Source organism: Chiroxiphia lanceolata, chromosome 12 (genome assembly GCF_009829145.1).
Source record: "Chiroxiphia lanceolata isolate bChiLan1 chromosome 12, bChiLan1.pri, whole genome shotgun sequence".
Classification (NCBI taxonomy): Eukaryota; Metazoa; Chordata; class Aves; order Passeriformes; family Pipridae; genus Chiroxiphia; species Chiroxiphia lanceolata.
In genome coordinates this window covers 19,417,878-19,438,169 of record NC_045648.1, presented here as the reverse complement: position 1 = coordinate 19,438,169, position 20,292 = coordinate 19,417,878, and the positions used below count along the sequence as shown (strand labels likewise).

At 40.0% G+C, this 20,292-nt stretch overlaps 1 protein-coding gene across 2 annotated transcripts in view; it reads left to right on the top strand.

Annotated features, from left to right (window-relative positions):
* TLN2 (talin 2) overlaps nt 1-20,292 on the top strand; it is a 158,195-nt gene that overhangs the window by 58,493 nt on the left and 79,410 nt on the right. For both annotated transcript variants that reach the window (XM_032699805.1, XM_032699804.1), the window contains 11 exons: nt 768-938; nt 3,620-3,717; nt 4,375-4,504; nt 5,884-6,036; nt 7,121-7,263; nt 8,658-8,785; nt 13,052-13,115; nt 15,373-15,477; nt 15,706-15,861; nt 16,742-16,843; nt 19,304-19,380. In XM_032699805.1, coding sequence (XP_032555696.1) covers nt 803-938; nt 3,620-3,717; nt 4,375-4,504; nt 5,884-6,036; nt 7,121-7,263; nt 8,658-8,785; nt 13,052-13,115; nt 15,373-15,477; nt 15,706-15,861; nt 16,742-16,843; nt 19,304-19,380 — 1,292 coding nt within the window. In that variant the 5' untranslated portion in view covers nt 768-802. The remainder of the gene's footprint in view (nt 1-767; nt 939-3,619; nt 3,718-4,374; nt 4,505-5,883; nt 6,037-7,120; nt 7,264-8,657; nt 8,786-13,051; nt 13,116-15,372; nt 15,478-15,705; nt 15,862-16,741; nt 16,844-19,303; nt 19,381-20,292) is intronic.

The following is a 20,292-nucleotide window of genomic DNA, read 5'->3' as shown; positions in this document are numbered from 1 at the left end:
AAACGACTTAGATTCTGAAGAGTTCTTGGAGATCATTGTGGAAAGTCTAATTATGGAAGAGTGGTTTGGACTGTTAGGACAGCAAGGGAAGACACTTGAGACAAAACCCAGACTATCTACAAAAGAAAACAATACAAAAAGCATCTGTAGCTTCCTGTTTCTGTAGAAAAATGCTGTCAAATTCGGTGCAGTTTCTGAAATAGAACTGAAATGAAAAATAGCTCGTTCTTGAAGCTCTGTGTAGCTGCACAACAGGCTAAAAACATCCAGCAGATCCATGTGGAGACCTGAGAAAAACCACAACACTGTATTGCAACCTTTGGGATCTTCAGGAAGGAGAAGTTATGCAGTAGGAAAATCCTACTTTTGATGCAGTAGTTCTTTTAAGCTGTTAGTTACCAGCTAATTTAATGGTCTGGTAAAAAGGTGCGGTGAGAGAAAAAGAATTTTCTGTCAGCAGTAAATATGTTGGCAATATACCAAATAAGTATATTATTCTCCTATGCACCATTTTGACCTACATCAGACAAAGTATCAACATTTAAGTAGGTGCACACAAGTTATTGGAAGATGAATTTCCAGTATACCCAGAAAAACACATGCTTTGGAGACTTTCTACCTCCATGGCACTAATGAGACTTTACACAGAACTGTGTTTGAATAAATACAATTCTACTGAACTAATTTAATTTGCTTAATGGAACGTTGAGTATATTAAAGCACTAAATGGAAAACTCCAAGCAATAATGCCTTTGCTGCTTTTTCAGGTGCTTTAGTAGGAACCTGTGGGTGCTTTGGCACCATGGTGGCTCTTTCCCTGAAGATCTGTGTCCGTCAGTGCAACGTGGTGAAGACGATGCAGTTTGAACCCTCCACTGCAGTGTATGATGCCTGCAGGGTCATCAGGGAGCGAGTGCCAGAGGCTCAGACTGGGCAAGGTGAGTTCCTGGCTTTGGCCTCAGTCACCTCATTTAAAATAAATTTAAAATAAATTTAAAATAAATTTAAAATAAATTTAAAATAAATTTAAAATAAATTTAAAATAAATTTAAAATAAATTTAAAATAAATTTAAATTATTTTAAATGTAAAATAAACATAGACCCACGGGGGTTTTTACACTGTCCTGTTCCTCCGTTTGTCTCTCAGGTTGGTGGGTTTGGTAGAAACAGATTTTTAAGTGACAGAAGGTAGCTGAGTTCCCCCTTCTGCCCTGACAATGGCTTTCCCACAAAAGATATATTTTTTTTTTTTTTACATGGAACTTTGTCTTCTTAAATAAATATCTTGTTTACCTGGAAGATGATTTTTCCCCTGCTCGGAGATTAAATTTTTCGGTCCCATCCTTTTAAAGCAGTGTTCGTGGCAATGCTTCCTAAGAAAATCTGGGCAGACTTACTTTGTGCCTCAGCAAAGGAAGTGACAGCGGGAATTGCAAAAGAATGGCTGGGTATCTCCAAATTGTGCAAAGAGAAACGTTTGAAACTGGTTAATAACTAAAAGCCTCACCGTGTTGTGCATGCCACAGTCACCATGCTGCCACATGTTAATCTAGTGGAACTGTCTCCACCTCTAGAGCAAATTAGATAAATACAGACTGAAGTACAGACAAAAGGTCTGGTTTAAATGTAGTCAAAGATGTCAAAAAATTAAGATTCTTCAGAACCCTTTGGTGCTGCACTGTACTTAATGCTACTGGAATGTAATTCTTAAAGCAGGTTGTTTATTGAGTTTTATGCACAGCTCTCAAGCTTCACAGCTGTTCCAAAAATCTTGTCTGAATTGTTAGAAAAACTTGCCAGTAGTGGACAATATTACCATTGCTTAGAATTGCTTCTCCTTTGCAGGAGTGTAGTTACAGAGCTCCAGCTTTCAGATAAAAGTTGTGCATTTTCACCTTGCTGATCCCTCAAGGCAGTGATGGTGAACAGCTGTGGAATTCAGAGAAGCTGAGTAACAAATATCCCTGAATATCATGAACCTCAAAGAAAAGCCTGGGAGCTCTCCTCAGATTTTACAGTAGGGCTTTCCCTTTATGTGTGATTACAGTGCAGTTGCAAACTTCAAACAGCTTTATGAAGTTGAGTGATGAACAGAAGTGTTTCTAACACATCCTTTCCCCTTCTTGGGGGGCTGTTAAAATGTGGGTGTTTGCCTGTTAGTTCAGAAGACTCCCAGTGGTGCAGTACAGCTGATCAAACCGGGTCCTGCACAACAGAAAATGGCTTTGTCCTGCATTGTGACTTCACCTGTGCCCATTTCCCTTCTCCAGCACACCTGCCTACCAGTGATATTCAAGTCCAAGTTGCCCAGCTCCTGCTGTTCCATCCCTTGGGTGCACCCCAGCCACGATTATCAGAGCAGTCTGTGCTCTGTGCAAGGCCCTGTGTGCCCTTCTAAAGCTCACAGCCTACTTCTGGGCACAGATTCTGAAATGTTGCATGAGTGATTCTGTATTGAATTTGTATCTCTGTGTGTACAGATCACTTGACTTTTCAGGGGAATTTTTAGTCAAGGTCAGCAGGGAAAGTTTTTCTTCTTATTCAGTTGTTTTTGGAAGGATTCTTCCTTTGAAATTGTGTATCTGTAAGTCGGTTACACTTTTATTAAGTAAGGTCTTTCATGCAGTTGCATAAGTAAAGTGTTTGAGGTAATTGCTGTTAAATGTAAGCTGTTGCTATGCCAGGCATTTAAGGATGAAATACTCTCCAAAAACTGTAAGTATTTTTACCTGACTTTATGATCAGAGGGTCTGAACTCGTGGCTGAAGGTAAACGAGGTAGGGTGGGTGCAGAGCTGCTGGTCATTGGCTTAAACTGTAAAACTGCAAAGAGAAAAAATGAATAGAAAAATGAACAGTAATTTGTTGTTTGTGATTGTGAAGTATAATCTGTATCAGTTCTTCATACATATGGATAGGCTTTCAGTTGACAGTCATGATCCTTTATTGTATGTACCTGAAGTTTATTCTTTGAAGCCTAAGCCTGGCTTTGTTTTTCTGTGGCAGTGAAAGTTTTATCATCTACTCGTGATTCTGAATGAGCCAACTGACAAGTGTTTAGCCTGCAATAGATGCAAGTTGTTCCTGAGTTTGTTATGGATATAATTCTAGAAGCCTTGTTGTTTTTGGGGTTTTTTTTAAACCTAAACCCGAGCCATCTACCAAAAAGATTCCCAAGTTTATAACAAACTCTTTATGTGGAAGGTTGAAAGCAAACTATGTTTTGAAAATAGAAAAGCTGCTTGAAATAGTACCCTATGATCAAGGCCAAACTGCTGGGGTATTTTTGGGCAGTCAATTCTAAAGCAGGACTTGTGAGCGTTTAGAAAGGTTGTCTCAAAGGGAAGTATTTACAGATGTAACACACGGTAGATGTGACACGTTCTTGCTTGGTGAAGCTCTTGCTCAAGTCTCGTGTAAAGCCTGATCTCCCCTCCCATCTGCTGCTGAACTAAATGTTTCATGAAGCACAGAAACAGATTTCTGTCCAAGTTCATTAAGAATGGAAGGTAAGTGTAATGGAGGCTTAACCCTGAAGCTGAATAGCCCTGAATAAAACCACGTTGGCTTTATTAGGTCTGATATTTTTCAGTGGGTCTCTGTCTCTTCTGTTCCACAGCCTCTGACTATGGATTGTTCTTGTCAGACGACGATCCTCGAAAAGGTATATGGCTGGAGGCTGGAAGAACACTGGATTATTACATGCTGAGGAATGGGGTATGGTGCAAGGCTGTGGCCTCTTTCATCACCATGTTCTTAGAAAACTTGTTTCCTAAGTAGCAACAAGAATATTTAGTGTTTAGAGGGGTAGGAGGGTCTTGAGTCTGTTCCTGAGACTGGCCCACTCCTCTTCCTTGCTGTGCCTCTGATGTTGGGGTTTTTCCTGCAATAGGTTGTGACTGTGAGCTCCTGTGGTCAGTGGTGTCTTCAGAGAATGATTAACAGAAAGTTGAAAAATAACCTGTGTAATAAGCTTTCCATTTGAGGTGACCTTGTGCCACAGAGTTCGTTTTTGTGCACTGAGGTGCTGAGGTCACACTCGCTCAGCTGTGGCCAGCTGGATTCCAGCCCAAAGGCACTGCAGTCCTGGGTTAATGCTGAACCAGGTTCTGCAGCACAAAGGCACTTTGGGCTGTCCTGCCCTCACTGAGTTTTGGTCTTGCCAGTTAGGACGAGTTCCTGACAGGTGACATTGGCAGAACTAAAAGCAGTCACTTGTCCAGTTTGTTCCATGAGCAGGTTTGCCTGTGCTGTAACAAAGGGAAAATCCAGCTCGGAGGGTGGGAAGGGAATCCTGGTTTAGGCATCTAGGGTAGTGGGTTGGCTTGTGGTGGCCTCCAAAAGCATTTAGAAACAGTTGTGTTTACTTCCTAGGATATATTAGAGTACAAAAAGAAACAGAGACCTCAGAAAATACGTATGTTGGATGGTTCAGTGAAAACAGTCATGGTGGATGATTCTAAAACAGTTGGTGAACTGCTGGTTACCATTTGCAGCAGGATAGGTAAGATTTTGGGACCCACATGCTTAAGAATTTGTTTTCTTCCGTATTTTGATTGTTAGGATGTTATGTGTATTACTGGCTAGCAATTGGCACACGTGTTATAAATTTAAATTCATTGTAAGTTACTATTTAACAAACACATTTTTTAAATCTGTTGCCCAGGTTTTATCAAAGCCCACAGAGAGTTAGATGCATCCTGAAACTTCAGTACTGAGCAACTGAAGGCACAAGGTTGACACAAACTGACAGTGCAGTTGCCAATTTTTTATCATATGTTACATTTACATATGCTCTCCTGCTATGTAGTAGACAGTTAGAACTGAATTTATACTCAGTTTTAATTGGATAAAAGGTAAATACTGCTGATCTTGAAATATACCTAAACTTAGGGCTCTGTGTTGTTTTAGGAGTTGATCACAGAACATATAAAAGCCATCCTGAGCAGCTGGTCAAAATTCATATCACTTATAGTCTGTCTCAGTATTTAGCCAACTGGAGACATGTTTGAAAACCAATTCATATTTAACTCTAAGCATGTATCCAACATGGATTAATTTAAATCTCAAACCCTGGCTTAAATTGCATTTAGAATTCAAGTGGCCTTAATTTGATTTAGATTACTTTATTTGGACAGTGAGTCATCTATTTCAATTTTGAGTGTTTCTGTGTTGGATTCTAATGTGCTGTAACTGATTTACCTCAAAAATTAGTCTGCCTTATTTTCGTGCATGTGGTCATGCAGGTGAGCATTTACTTTGCTGGCTGGTGTAACACAAACATGCTTTACCAAACAGCAGAAAAACCCAAGCAGAACAAAGAAATGAGAATAACTTGGCACATGTGCTGAATGTGGTGGTCTGATTTTTGATTCACTTTCACGTAAAATTCACAGGAAGAGTTGAGTTTTAACAGTTTAAAAACCAAAATCTTGTATTTCACGTGGTTTCTGTTCCTTTACAAGGAAGCCAGTGAGCAAGCTGGGATTGCTCAGTCCTCAGGGAGCAATGGGAGGCACCCAGGAAAGGGAATTTATTATAGTGTGTCTCCATTTTGCAATTTACTGCTATTTGAAATTCCAGCATGTTTTTAAACCGGCAGCTTCTCCTGGTAGACAACAATAAAAGCCCTAAATACCTTTCTGAAAGTGGCAAATGCAGCACATGGCAAAGGAATGATGTGTTGAAAGGACAAGGCCAGATACTGGCAGAGGTTGTAGAGTATTCCTCTCATTGCACATTCACTGTTTTAGCATTTCATGGCCCCTTTAGTGTATTTGGAATTAACCATTGGTGTTTTAATCTCAAAAAAGAGTGTTTCATCCATCCTAAAATATATTAAATTTTTATTGTTACAAGCACTGGATTTATTTATAATTCCAGGAATAACAAATTATGAGGAATATTCCTTAATCCAGGAAAGCATCGAAGAGAAGAAAGAGGAGAGTACAGGGACACTTAAGAAAGACAGGACCCTGCTACGGGATGAAAGGAAAATGGAAAAACTGAAGGCAAAGCTTCACACAGATGATGACTGTGAGTAGTAATGCATTCCAGGATCATTCTTTGATTAATATCTTTCCAAAGCATAATGCAAGAAAACTAGACATTTTAAATTATTCAGTGTGTCTCAGTTGATTCCAAGCTGTGTTTTGCATCCTTTTTATATAAAGTGTTGTCTGTGACTGAGTATTTTTAGAATTGGGTAAATGGGCAAGTTATTGCCTCTGTGAGAGTTAGTGGGTGTTTTGAAGTGGTTTTTTGTTACTTTTTTGGTAGGGGTATTCCAATTTAAGTCTTAAAGGGTCATTTTTGTCTCTTCATTAAATTTGGATATTTAAATATTGATGCCTACTGAAAGCCATCAAAAGGTAGTTTTGTCTTTGAAGGTATAAATTTTAACTGTAAACAGAGTTTGCCAAAGAACTAAGACAGTATTAGATTTGTTTTTAAGTCATGAGAACTATATTTTTTTTTAGTTCTACCTTAAGACACTAACATTAACTGTACCTGCAGGAAGATGGGTTAAAATTGTGTTCAGGAAATAAACAGAAAAAATTGTTTTAGAGGTAAAAAGAGGTAAACTTATTTGGCAGTGAAACTTTAAAGGTCTAAATTTACCATTAAAACATTACTATAGTTGTTCCTTCAGCAATATTAATGGTGTTTTATGCTGGAGTAGATTCTTGTTTCTTCAACAGTATTAACAGTGTATTATGCTGGAGTATATTCTTGTTTCCCAGCAATATTAACAGTGTTTTATGCTGGAGTAGATTCTTGTTTCCCAGCAATATTAATGGTGTTTTATGCTGGATTATATTCTTGTTTCTTCAGCAATATGAACAGTGTTTTATGCTGGAGTAGACTCTTGTTTCTTCAGCAATATTAGTGGTGTTTTATGCTGGATTATATTCTTGTTTCCCAGCAATATTAATGGTGTTTTGTGCTGGAGTAGATTCTTGTTTCCCAGCAGTGCTGTTGTCAATCCACGTTTCTAGTAAACCTTCAGCAGTGCTGATTTAGGAACAGAAACAAAAGCAGGGTGTTTTGTGGAGTTTGCCCCCCAGTGGAAGTGCCAAAAATGTGTGTTTAGCAGAGGGCTGTGTGTGCTCTCTTGCAGTGAACTGGCTGGATCACAGCAGGACCTTCAGAGAGCAGGGGGTCGATGAAAACGAGACGCTGCTGTTGAGAAGGAAGTTCTTTTATTCAGACCAGAATGTGGATTCAAGAGATCCAGTTCAGCTTAATCTGCTTTATGTTCAGGTATGGTACCTACTGCCTTCTCTGAGGAAACCTAGAGAGGTTATTTAGGAAAATTTTGTTGCTGAAATACTCCCATCTTCTAGAATTCTGAATCGGGATGTGCTTTGATTTTACTTTTTTGTCTGTCCCTCCAAAAACATGATAGCACAGAGGCTTTACTGATTCTTTTCGATCAAGTACTTTCAACCCAATAATGGACACTCGGCCAAAAATCCACTGGCTTTCCTGGCCTGTTTCCTTAAAATTCGTGCATGTTTTTAGTCTCAAGTTGCTCTTTTTAGTTCTTCTCCCCATTCTCTTCTACGCTTTCTGTGTGATGTGGAATCCCAGGTCAGTCTTGCAAACAACTTTGTTTCTCATCTCTTTTTTCTTTTCCCTGATCAGAGAGAGACTTATTATCCTTCCCCACCTTCCACCCAGACAGCACACACACATACACACACATATATGTACACCTATATATACCTTAGCAAAGGCAAGAGCTTCATGCAGAAGATATTATTTAACTGAAGGTGCCATTGTGGTTGCCTGTAATGCAGTCTGAACAAAAAGCAGGCTTTAAAACTCTTTATTAAAGGTTTTGGTTTGTTTGGGGTTTTTTTTTTAAGTAAAAAAATATAATTGAAAGTTTAATGGAATGCTCTGATGTTGTACTTGGAGTTGCTCTAAATTACATTTTAAAACTCTGAGGCAAAAGATGAAGCTGCCATGGCTTGTAAAAGAGCAGTAGATTTTCCAATTATTTTAGAAGACTGTCACACTGAACTGTTCTCCTGCCACTTAGATATTTATATTTCTTTCAGGCTACTGTTATGACACACTGTGTTGATACTGCCTTGTCCTTGTTCTATCTGTGGATAGGTGAGCCTTCTATAGCCAGAACTATAAAATCTACCATCTTCTATGACCACCAAATTCACACAAAAGGAAGGAAAAAGCTGTGTGCCTTCTGCTGTTGCCATATCTCTAACAATAATTTAGTTTTTATGTCCTAGTTAAGGAGATCATTTTCCCTGCTGTTATGAGGCAGTAAGATCAGAGCTTCCCAGTGCATGTTTATAGACACACATGTATCTGTACACGTGTGGGCACACACAGAGGTGGCTGTGCTTCTGTTCTATTTTATTTTCACTTCAGGAAATGGTTGCCAAGTTCTCTTTTTCATCAAAAGTATTCCAATCACAGTTTCAAAAAGTTTCCAGAGATATTCACCCTGAAATAACTTAGCCCTTTGTGCGTTTTATTAGTCATAAACACATCCAGAGTAGAATAATAAACACATTCAGACAGCAAAGTGTGTTTGTGTCGCTGGCTGTGTTCAGGCTTTCCAGGAATTTCAGGGGGGGAATGGTCACTTTGGGTGTCCCTGACATGTCTTTGCTTGTCTCCTCTAGGCTCGTGATGACATTCTGAATGGTTCCCACCCTGTCTCCTTTGAGAAGGCCTGTGAGTTTGGAGGCTTTCAAGCACAGATCCAGTTTGGACCTCATGTAGAACACAAACACAAACCTGGATTTTTAGAGTAAACACTTCTAACTTCTAAATTTGGGTGACCTCAAGTGTAACTAATGTTGAGTTGTCACAGATTAAACACGTTTTATTGCTCCAAGCAGAGGTAATCAGATTCAGTGTGTTTTCTGTAGCAAATCTCCCTGTGAAAGGAGCCCCCATTGCACAGATCAGCTGCTGAGGGCACCTTTGGCAGTGGCTTTATTAGGCAGCACAGGACACCAGCTCCTACCAAGGTGCCAGTGAAGTACACAGCTGGATTCTCCAGCTGCCTGGTGATCTGGGAGAACTGAGGGTTTGATCTTCCTTAGAAGTTTGCTTCTACCTGCCTTTAGTAATGCCACGTGTGAATTCAGTGTCCATCACTGTGTATCACTATTTGATCTGCTGGAAAAGTACAAGAATGGAAAGATGCCTTGTCATTTGAATAAAGTGAATATTGCTGTGTTTAGAGGTTAAATTTTCCAAACTGTTTAGTGGCATTAATCAGTGATTCAGAATCACCCTCTCCTGGTGTTGCATGAATGGAAATCTGGAACTGTGCTCCTTGTTTCAGACACAGACTGAAGTCCTGCTTATAGGTGGCCCATCCTTTAATCTTTGTGATACTTCACTGCTCTCAGCAGGGCAAGTTTAGTTTGACTGACATTTAGATGTCCCATTTTTCTACTGATTTTGATTTTCTGACTGATTGACCTGCAGTAGAATTAACTGAGGGCCAAAGTCTGAGTGAAGGAATGTGGGAAGGTCAAAGAAAGCCATTTCCTGCACAGTCCATCCAGCCTTGCCCACATAGGAGGCTCGTAAATACCTTGATTGGAAGCACAAACCAGTGGGTGTGTGTTTGGTTCCTGTCCTGTTCCACTGGCAGTGCTCACTGCTGACTCAGGCTGCCTTTGGGAGCTGGGGTTTGCTGCACCTCAGGGAATCACTTTAAAATGGTGAATGCTTTGGAATGTGCAGAGCTGTGACACTGGTTGTTTGAAACTCTTCACTTTTAAGAAATATTCTTGAAGCAGCCACTCAGTTCTGTGAACAGACATCTTCCAGTTCCAATTAATAATCAGCTCTTCTTTGCACTGTTTGTCTGCTGCTGGCTGGCCCATGAAGCTTTCCTGCTGGAACTACTGATGTCTCTTAAGAATTATGGGGAGCCAGTGGAAAAGCTTCCCTGTGCTCCTGGGGTTTATTTCCTAGAACTGGAAGCAGTTACACAACAGTCTTTCTCTGGGATTTATCCACGGTCCCTCCACTCACTTGAGTATTCCTGCAGCAAACCACTAGGATATTATCTCAGGATAAGCTGATGTTGTGGCATGGGAATTATTTCAAGAGTTAGGTGTTCCCAGCAATAGCTGCTTTTAATTTTGAAAACAGCAATTGCAAACTGCTGCACAGCATTCAGTTGCTTCCATTTTTCTAGGATTTTCTAGTGTTCTCCTTGGTCCTTTCAGTGTGAAGATTCTTTTTTTCTCTCTAAGTTCCCATGTAGTAACTGTGTTTTATGGTGGACTGGAACTGCTGCTGGATGATATTTCTGCTCTGTAGGCAATGCTGAAGAGTTTGAAGTCCATCACAGGGTGAAGTCATCACACATATAGTGTTCATTATCTTTTTTTTATCCCAATAGAAATTAAAGGTGTCAATAGTTGAACTGTATTCTAGAAAGAGAATGTTTCTCCTATAGAAATCATTTTGAACCAGAATTCCAAAATTTAGAACCTCGTTATGTTCTCTGCTATTGTTTTATTTTCATTAAGGGCCTTGACTGTATTAGAATCAAACTTTGCAGGTCACCAGGTGTAACTGCTCACTGTCCTGGTGTATAATCAGCTTCATAAAATTAAGGATTTCTGATTTAGAAGTAATTCAGATTTTGTCCTCTAGAGGAAACTGTTGCAGAACTGTAAGTCCCCATTCATTGTCTTCTAATTTGAAGTGTCCATGTTTATGATTTAGTGTTTATGATTTAGTATTTGTGCATTTGGCCTTAGTAGCCTTCATGGCAGCCTTTTTGTGAGATGTCACGTTTTTATTTTGTGACTCTAAGCAAGCCAAGTGATCCTGGCTCATTATGAACAATGCATATAAATAGTGTAGGTAAATACTGATTATTTTTTTCTGAAAATGCATCTCATCCTTTCAGAAAAAAACTTCTGAATTTGTTGATTTTGGGGTTTTTTCCCCTTGAAAAACGGTGAGCTTTTTTTTAAAGTTTCATCCGACTATTTTCTACTCTTTGGTGCATAAACATTGATTCTTTCCAAGTATGGAAGTAGTTACATTTTATAAAACTCTCTGCTGCAGCTCAGTATGTGAAATACCTTGGAGAGGTATCAGTCACTCACTGCTGAAACCTCAAGATGCTGCAGATTCCCTTGATGAGAACCTGTCAGCTCCTGCTGAAAACAGCACATAACAGAATGGCACCAGTATTTCATAAAATTGGTTTGAAACAGCTTAGCTTAGTTTGCCATGTCTGCAATACATTTCTGTAGAGAGTCCTTCTGTGTCCTTTTTTGTCCCTGATGAATTATTCTTGGCACAGAGGAAGGTTATTGCCTGCACCTTGCTAAGACTTCGGTATCACTGGTTGGAATTTCCTTGAAGCTCCTGCCAAAGTAAATTGTGAAAGCTTTCAAACTATCAGATTGCAAATAGTCCTTCCTCATGCCCTTCCTCCTGCAGAGGAAGTTTTGTGTGGCACCTGCAGAGGTACAGGGATGAAATGTGCTGGGAATATCTAATCAAGAGTCCTGTTCATGTGCAGGTGGGAAAGGGGCACCTGGAACTGCACACCTTGGCTTTTTGTCTGCAGGCACATGGGCAAGTAAAAGCCAGAGCTCTTCAGCCTTCCCTGCCCTGTGATGTGTCTGTGGAAATAAGATGAGATTTCATTATCATGTATTAGTGAGATGTAACTATTAGAGCATCAGAAGAAAGAGTAGCAAGGAGAGTTGTTCTCACTTTGTTTTATAATGCTAGAGCTTTATGGAGAGAACAAAATGAGTGATCTCAGTATTGACTAGTATTTTTGAAGAAAGCACAAAATCCTCGTTTAGTCTTTTTGTTGGTTGTCTGCAGTGGCAGGGTTTTGTGTTTAAAAACACAGATGATAAAAGCACACTAAACAAAACAAATAATCCAGTGTTCACCCCCTCAAAATATAAAAGCAAAGCAACTCCCACAGAACAGTTGAGCAAACTTTTTGCCAATCTTGTTTAAAGCAATCCACCTTTCTCAAAACTTCAAACTTTGTATCACAGGAGGTAGTTCTGTCTTTCATCATTAATAGTGTGCTTGCTTACTGAATAAATCAAAGTGAGGAGGGGATTCTCCAGTCAGACTTTATTTGTGATTCTTAATGGTCCAAAGCAGGGGGAATCCTTAGAAACTAATTATTTTAACTGTGGAAGTTTCTCTAGGTGGAAAATGACCTGCTGAGTATAAGACACAGCTTCACCAGAGCAGACTATTCCAGGTGGGAAGGTGCAATCCAGGAAAGAACTGTAGTTTGTTAAAGCATGATGTTGGTGTGTCCTCAAGTTAGGGTGACATTTGGCTGAGAGAAAGGGTTTATTTTATTACACAGCAAGGAGGTACAGGTGAGGTGTTTAAAGATTCTTTCTGACTGAACTCTGTCATGGAGGACAAACTTGTTTAGTTTAATTTGTGTTCTGAGCACCTTTATTGTCTGAGTGCTACAGGAAATAAAACTGGTTCTTTTTGACTTTGTTTTTGAGATAGCACACTGGTTTTAAGTGTCCACCTAAATGGCTTTTCAGTTTTTCGGTACAATATTGGTGTTCTAACATTTCTTGGAAGATGCAGAGGCAGAGCTTGGTCCCTCCCACACATCAGCAAATCCAGGTGCTCCTGGAAAGCAAAAGCTTGTCTGAATTCCAGAGCTGGCTCCAGCTCCCATGTTTCCTTCTCCCAGATCACAATAAGTGTATTTGGATTGAGATGTGAACCCCTCTGAGCTGCTGAGACACCTCAGTTTAAAAATGGAAAGTGTCCCAGCTATTGTTTACTTCTGATAACTTTTAAAAACATGAAAGGTTATTACATGGCGATGTAACTAAAGTGGTTTTCTTCATTATATGAGGTAACCTCTTGCTCTCACTCTGCTTTACACAGTTTTGTTTCATTGTATACATATTTTGCACCCATTTTAGGAAGTTTGGGGGACTTATTGCCAGTAAAGAAGCATGGAAAGCATCCCTCCTCAAGAAGGAACCATTAACTATGGAATTTCTTTCTTTTTTTTTTCCCCTAGCCTAAAAGAATTCCTGCCTAAAGAATATACCAAACAAAGAGGGGCTGAAAAGCGAATATTTCAGGTAATTGTGAGGCTGAAAAGCCTCCTTCAGTTTTACAACCTTTATAAGAAAAACATGAGCTTTCCCAGGTGTATGCTCTGTATACTTGGATTATATAGCTATCAGAAAATCAAGTGCAAAGGATCTGACAGCTTCTATTTTATTTCTTTAGCAGATCCTGAAGAAATAAAATACCTGATCCTGAACCTTTTTTCTTCACTGATGATTGTCCAATATCCATTGTTAAAAAGATACGAGTCAATATTCAGTTTTTAAAGATCTTTTTGTCGGTTGTATTGAAATGTAAAGATGTGTATTTGTGCTAAAATAGGCTCACATTTAGGAAAGCCAGTTTTAATTTCATGCCTCCTTCAGACCTGAGCCTCAAGCTGTGCTACTTAATGCTTGAATTCCATGGTGTGTCTGGGAATGACACAGTTGTTAAAGGCTGGAGTAGTTGGGTATAAAAAGGTACAAAGTATAAATGGTATTGAGTATAAATGGTACATATATATAAATGGTACATACAATATAAATTGAGTATAAATGGTACATATATATAAATGGTACATACAATATAAATTGAGTATAAATGGTACAAGGAGCTGATGCTGTTGGAAGTGATCTCAGAGTTTGAGTGCTGAAAGTGCACCAAGGATCTGCCCACTGAAATGCGAGTTTGGCAATAACTTGTAATGATAACTTTGGCAATAACTTCCCAAAAGTAAGTTGGAAAATTCTGAGGTCGACAGGTAAAATCAAGTCATGGTTTCTAGAAGGATCCACCTGTGACCTCAGTTGGGAGGCAGACTGAAGAGCAGGAGCAGGTCCTGTGCTTTGCTGTGTCTGTCACCCTCCCAGTCTGAGAATCGTGTCACTCACTCAGGCTGTTCTGCCTGCAGCTTCAATACTTCCTTGTGGGTGAGTGTGGCTGATGCTGTTCTGGATGCCTTTGGCTGGTGGCAGTTTAAGCAAAAACCAGATTCTTTCACTTCTGAGTGAAAGTCCTGCTATTCAGAGCATGGGGTCTTTGCCCATATCAGATACGACCCATGAGGAGTTTCCATCACTCCCTGCTCCAGTGCATGGACAAGTGAGGGTATGATGGTGGGCAAAGATACAACAGGAAGGTGGAATAAGTGAGCTGCCTTTTTGAAAAAAAAAAAAAACCCAAACCAAACTGTTTCCGAAATTACAAAACTCTGGAGTTTGGCAGGTTGTTTTCACCAAATATTCTGTGTGCAATGACTGTATTGGTGCTCCTTGGGTTCCTGGTTGTGTTCTCTGTGCTGAACTTGGCAGATATGATCAGCCCATGTCCCTGGGATGCACAGGGGTTTGGGAGCTGCAGCTGCTCCTCCTTGGAAGGCTGTCGGGGTGGTAACAAGTGGAGCAGGAAGGCATTTCCCACGTCCCTGGTGCTCCCCCTGCTGCCATCAGTCACCAGGGAAGAGGTGGCCACAGCAGAAATGTGGGAGGGGAAGATGGGGTGGGATAGGGAACCCCACAAACTGTATTTAAAGAAGATGTTGGGCTATGATTTGCAGCAGAATGGTCTGGGGTAGGAGAGCAGGTGCTGAGGTGAAGTTTGAATTCATAAGATGGGTACCTGCCATTACATACAAGTATTCAAGTTTACTAATGAATAAACGTTTAAATAATAAATAGAGACTGAGTTACAAGACACACCTAGATGAACTATTTAGAAAAATCCTTGTTTCTTCCTCAGCTGTAGAATTCTTTTCATGTGCTGGAAAAAGATTGTGGATAATGTTGCAACCGGCCCAAAAAAGAGCCCGTTGGAAGAACCTCCAAGAGATGAGAAATGGTCAAGCACAAAGTGTGAGGCTTTCATGAGTCAGAATTTTTGGGCACAAAGCAGGAGTAAATAGTCTCTTTTTGGAAAAACATGCGGGTGCTGGGACATTTAAATTATTTTTAAGAACTGAGTGAAGAGGCATGAATGATATGAGACCTAATAGCGTCAAATAACAGGAACAGCCAGAACTTAGAACTCTGTCAGAAGTGGTTTAAATGCACTTGATGTGAGGCACACATTGAGTGGATGAGGGTCAAAGAGGAGTGTTCTGTTTGCACAGGTTGTTCATGGTCTCTGATGTGAGGAATTAGAGTCTTGCTAACATTTTTACCCATTCTAATTGTAATGATTATCGACTAACCTTCCTGAAACAGATAAAAGCTGTGCCATTTTTTTGTTGTTGTTGTTGTTTCCAGAAAGCCTTGATTCTGCCTAATTGATGCTGCCCTCTCATTGCAGGAGCACAAGAACTGTGGTGAGATGACTGAGATAGAGGCCAAAGTGAAGTACGTGAAGCTCGCCCGCTCCCTGCGCACCTACGGGGTGTCATTTTTCCTGGTTAAGGTAATGTGGGTCTTCCTGTGACCATTGTACCCTTGGTTATGGATTACCTCTGATTCCACCCTAAGCAAAGGTTTGTTGCTTCAATCCCCAAAATATTTCAGTTTCCTGGGGGAGTGAGAAGAGTTTTTAATTGTCGTCCTCTGCGTGCCCATTGCTTCCCTTTGTCAGTATATTCCAGGTTGCTTTTTCCATTTGAATGGAGAACAAACCTTTCCCACCTCGTTACAGGAAAAAATGAAAGGCAAAAACAAGCTGGTTCCTCGTTTGCTGGGTGTCACCAAGGACTCTGTGATGCGGGTGGATGAGAAGACCAAGGAGGTGCTGCAGGAGTGGCCGCTGACCACGGTGAAACGCTGGGCTGCCTCCCCTAAGAGCTTCACTCTGGTAATCCTTCTGTGTATATTCAGAGGAAGAGGGATTTGTGTGGCAAGGAGAAAGGAAAAGGTGGACTTAAAACAGTTTCTGTCATGTAACTGGTTCTCTCTCTAATTTTCTAGCATTACATAGTCACTGAGTCTCAAGTAATAAGTTGGCCCATATTTGCATCTAGGGTCAAGCTGTAGTTTGATGCTTCTGGACAGACCAGTTCCTCCGAAGTACTGTTTAAATCTTTTCAGAAAACACAGTTTACATCTGGTTTGTGCCTAATTACTGAAACATTTAGGAAATCACTTTTATTCTCACCCATGTAAACTGTTATGGTGTTTGTCCTTCGTGATGTGCTTTGTGGCTTATGTGAACATAAACAAGGTCAGATGGTTCATTCAGACAGTTAATAGTTATGAAAGAAGTTTCATGAATGTGATATTTTGTTCATTATTGGGTCCCTAGGAGACTGCTGCAACGTTCATTTTGGATATGAAAAGGTTGTTTCAAGTGGGAGAGCAAGAGGCAGAGGATGGAAAATTACATTCACTTGATTCATGTGCATCTAATTTCTGATTGCATGGATGATTATGCTCTAGGATTAAATTCTAAGGACTTTCCTCCATTCTTAAGTGACCAAGTCTGATAAAATTAGACAAAGTGTCTCTTGGGCATTTCAGTTAATGAAACATGTGTGATTAAGCTGAAAAAAAAGCATTCTTGTCTCCTCCCTCACCCCCTGGTTTAGAACCTTGGAGCAGTTTCATTTACTGTTGGATATAATAAAATGACTCTACAAACAATTTTAAAATCTGAATGCTCTCTTACTTAGTACTGTTTCTCACTTTACTTAGCATTTTCAAAGAGGTTTTGGGGTTTTTTTCCTCTTTTTCTTCAGGATTTTGGTGAATATCAGGAAAGCTATTACTCAGTACAGACCACTGAAGGAGAACAGATCTCTCAATTAATTGCAGGTTACATTGATATCATCCTAAAGAAGGTACAGTATTAACATCTTGATATGTAGCAAAAAAGCTGTAAAAATCACTGTACAGCAATGCAAAAACTCAGTTATGTGCAAGCTGCAGTTCTTTCTCTCATAAAGTCGGTGTTGTATCTTATGTTTTGATGTTATTTGTTTTTACCTGTAAGTCAGTCACTGCTTCTGGAAAAGTCAGGGTTATTAACTGTCTCAGTAGCATGGGTTGGGCTCAGTACAGCACTCCTGGGCTTTGCTTTCCTGTCTGGAAGGTGAACTGGTGACACTGTGTATCCACAGAAGAGTCCAAAGCTTCAACCATGGATTTTAAACTATGGTCCAAGCTGATGGATCAGGTGGGAAGAAATCATCCCCTAGAAGCAGTGTTTAAAACTCCAGCAAGGACTGCAAAATATTGTACAGCTGTTGAAGGCAGCAAAGCTGAGAAAGTTTTTTTGCCAGAGAAACAAACAGAAAAACCTCAACATTATATTGCTTTAAAAATACTGTGATTAGTAAAGCAAAGATTATACCTCATTTGTGCAGAGGGATAAAATCAGTGTTGGTGAAGAGGCCAGACTGCCTGGAAATTTGGTTTTATGGATTGTGCCTGGGAGGAGGGAGGAAAGGCTGATACACATCCCCAGCATTCAAAATATTCACAAGTAAAGAAGTGCAACAGCAAAAAAGAACAAGTTTGCCAACAAACATGGAACTGAATGGTCATGTTCTAAACATGTTGTACAGAAAACTGAGGTGCTTTAAATAGCACTGGTTGCTTCTTGTCAAATTTTTACTTTATTCAGATTCAACCAACCTACATCATTATTTACTGTAGTAGATTTTAATAGTGAAGAAATGAGAAAGTCAAGTAGCCCAAGAGAATTTATTGCCTTTGTTCACAGTGGAGGATGCAACATCAAGTGTTGTGCAAGAAGAGATTGAGCAGGATTGCCAGAACTCATCCCAGCACATGCCTTTTCCTCTGGGCTGTCAGTCTCAGGTTTAATAAATGTCAAATAAATTGCAGGTTTCTATAGATGGTTTAAAACTTGATTCAAAAGTAGCTTTGCTCTCTAATGCCAAATGAAAGCAGCCTTCTGTCTTCCTAGAATACAATGCAGATGTGTGAATTGCCATTCTCAGGGCTTTGATTTTTTTCTTTCCCATCTGCTGGCACATCCAGTTTAAAATGAATGAATTAGGAGCAGGTTAAACAATAAACACCCGTGGTGAACGTGAGAAGCTGCAGTTCACAATTGTTGAGCCCACGTTATCTCAGTGATGCAGTGCCTCAAAGGATGGTTTATTGCTCTCAGTGGCATAATGTTAATTCTTGCTGTGTTTTGGACTGTTCCAACTCATTTTCTCTGGTGTGGATTGGTAGGTACATTTTTTCCTGCTAAAGTGTTGCTGGTGCAGTGTTCTCCAACCCCTCATGTCCTGATTAGTGACAGGTCACTGATCAGTTGACAGGGAACCCTGAACTTGAGTAACTTCTACAATTTTTAATTTAGATATAATTATTGACTTCACATTAATATGGAAGTAAGGCACAATTTTGACTAGAGAGAGGGAGTTTCAGTTCAGGCATGTGATCAAACTATAATAGTAAGAGCTTCTCTCTCCAAAGTTGTGTGTGTGTATAGTTGTGCACAAGGAGTTCCCATTAAATGTACCCAAGGTCATAGTGGGTGCTCCTCTATTTATATCCATCTATATATTACATAAAATTTATGTATTCAGACTACAAATCACAAAGCAAGGTGGAAAGCAGTTTCTTTTCACCAGGTCACAAGTAGAAATGGACTGTTTTTATAAGGCACTCCCTCTATGATTTATGGTCGTTTCCTGTTGTTTCTGGAGGTTTAGATTTACTGCCCTTGTGTATATTTACCTCCCTTATACCACTAAAAAAACCCTGCCTCAAACACTGAGATGTGCAGACTGCCCAGAACTTCAAAGTACCTGTGATAAAACTTGGAGACAGTATTAGATGTATTGCCTTTCCTATGGATATGTATTTTCTGCTGGTAGCTTACACCCTGTAGTAACATTTCAGATGCTAAATACAACTTGGAGCACCTGAGTCAGCCTGAGGTTGCTGAGTTAGAAGAGAATGGGAAAAGGTACATGTCCTGTCTGTGCTGGCCTTTGCTGCTGTTGCACATCACTTGGTCCTCAGAACATATTTTCCCCTATGAGAAAAGACAATACCTCAGCACTTTCCTTATCCCTTTGTTCCAAAAGCACCAGCAGGCTTTTTGGCTTTATGTGCTTCGTCTGCCAGGGTTTGGAACCTGGACTGTTGTTCTGAAGTGGAGGTTCTGTTGTCCCTCACTGCCCAAAGCCTGGTGTTCAGCACCAGCCAAGGCTCTGCACATTCTTTGATTAGGCTTGTGATAAATGGCAGGGGAGTGGTGGAGGCAAAGCAAAAATCAGCACATTGTTTAACTGAATTTTTTTTTTCCCCTCCTCCAGAAACAGAGTAAAGATAGATTTGGGCTTGAAGGTGATGAAGAATCAACCATGTTGGAAGAATCTGTTTCGCCTAAGAAGTGAGTGTAAACGGCAGGAGGAAATGCTCTTTCTTTGAGTGCCACATTTAGCTGCAGCAGCTCTTTTCAAATGAAGTAGGACAGTTGTTGCTGTTAAAGAATGGTTTTCTACACAATATTTCAATAGAAGGAAGTACTACCCCCGGGCAATCAGGCTCCTAGATTCCTTCAAGGATTGAAGAGCAGGTATTTGTCACAAAACTGGTGGTTAAGGAAACCAGTAGTTTGTGCTAACTTGACCCTTGAACAAAGGAACTCAGGCTGTAATTCAGTAAAATGCTGAGGTGGAGAGAGGGATAATGAAGCAGAGCTGAAATTGCTGTATTAGTTTTTTGATCTTTGTGCAAAAATGTAGGATTTATGAGGGTTTAGTTGCTTGTGTCTGCTGGTCCCATGTTTTCCAGTAAATGTGCCTCCTGTCAGTTTAGTTGTACACTGTGTTATGACAGAGCTGGCTTATTAACCAGCCAAACCTAACAGATATTTGGTGTGGGGAAGGGTCAGGGTTTGGTTTTGATAGGAGAATATTTGGTAGGTCAGGCAATGGTTTTGATGGGAAAGTAACTGAATACAGCAAAAAGCAGAACTGTGAGCTGGCCATGCTCATGGAAAGGAATGTTAAATCACTGCACTTTCCATGCAATGAAAGAATAGAAACAGATTTTTGACATTATGAGCTGTAATAAGCCACTCAAGTCTCCTCTTGGAACTCTAAGGATGGCAGTGTCAGCAGTGTGTATGTGAAAAGTCCATTTGATTTATTGTTGAGCATAGGGTTTATATGAGATAGACTTGTTAGGTAGTTAATGTGTAATTTCAACTTTTGATGGGTCACACGTGTTCAGATGTGCTTTATTTTGACATGACCCTTTCCAAAGCACTTTCAGAATATACAGCTAAGTGCTGTGCAGA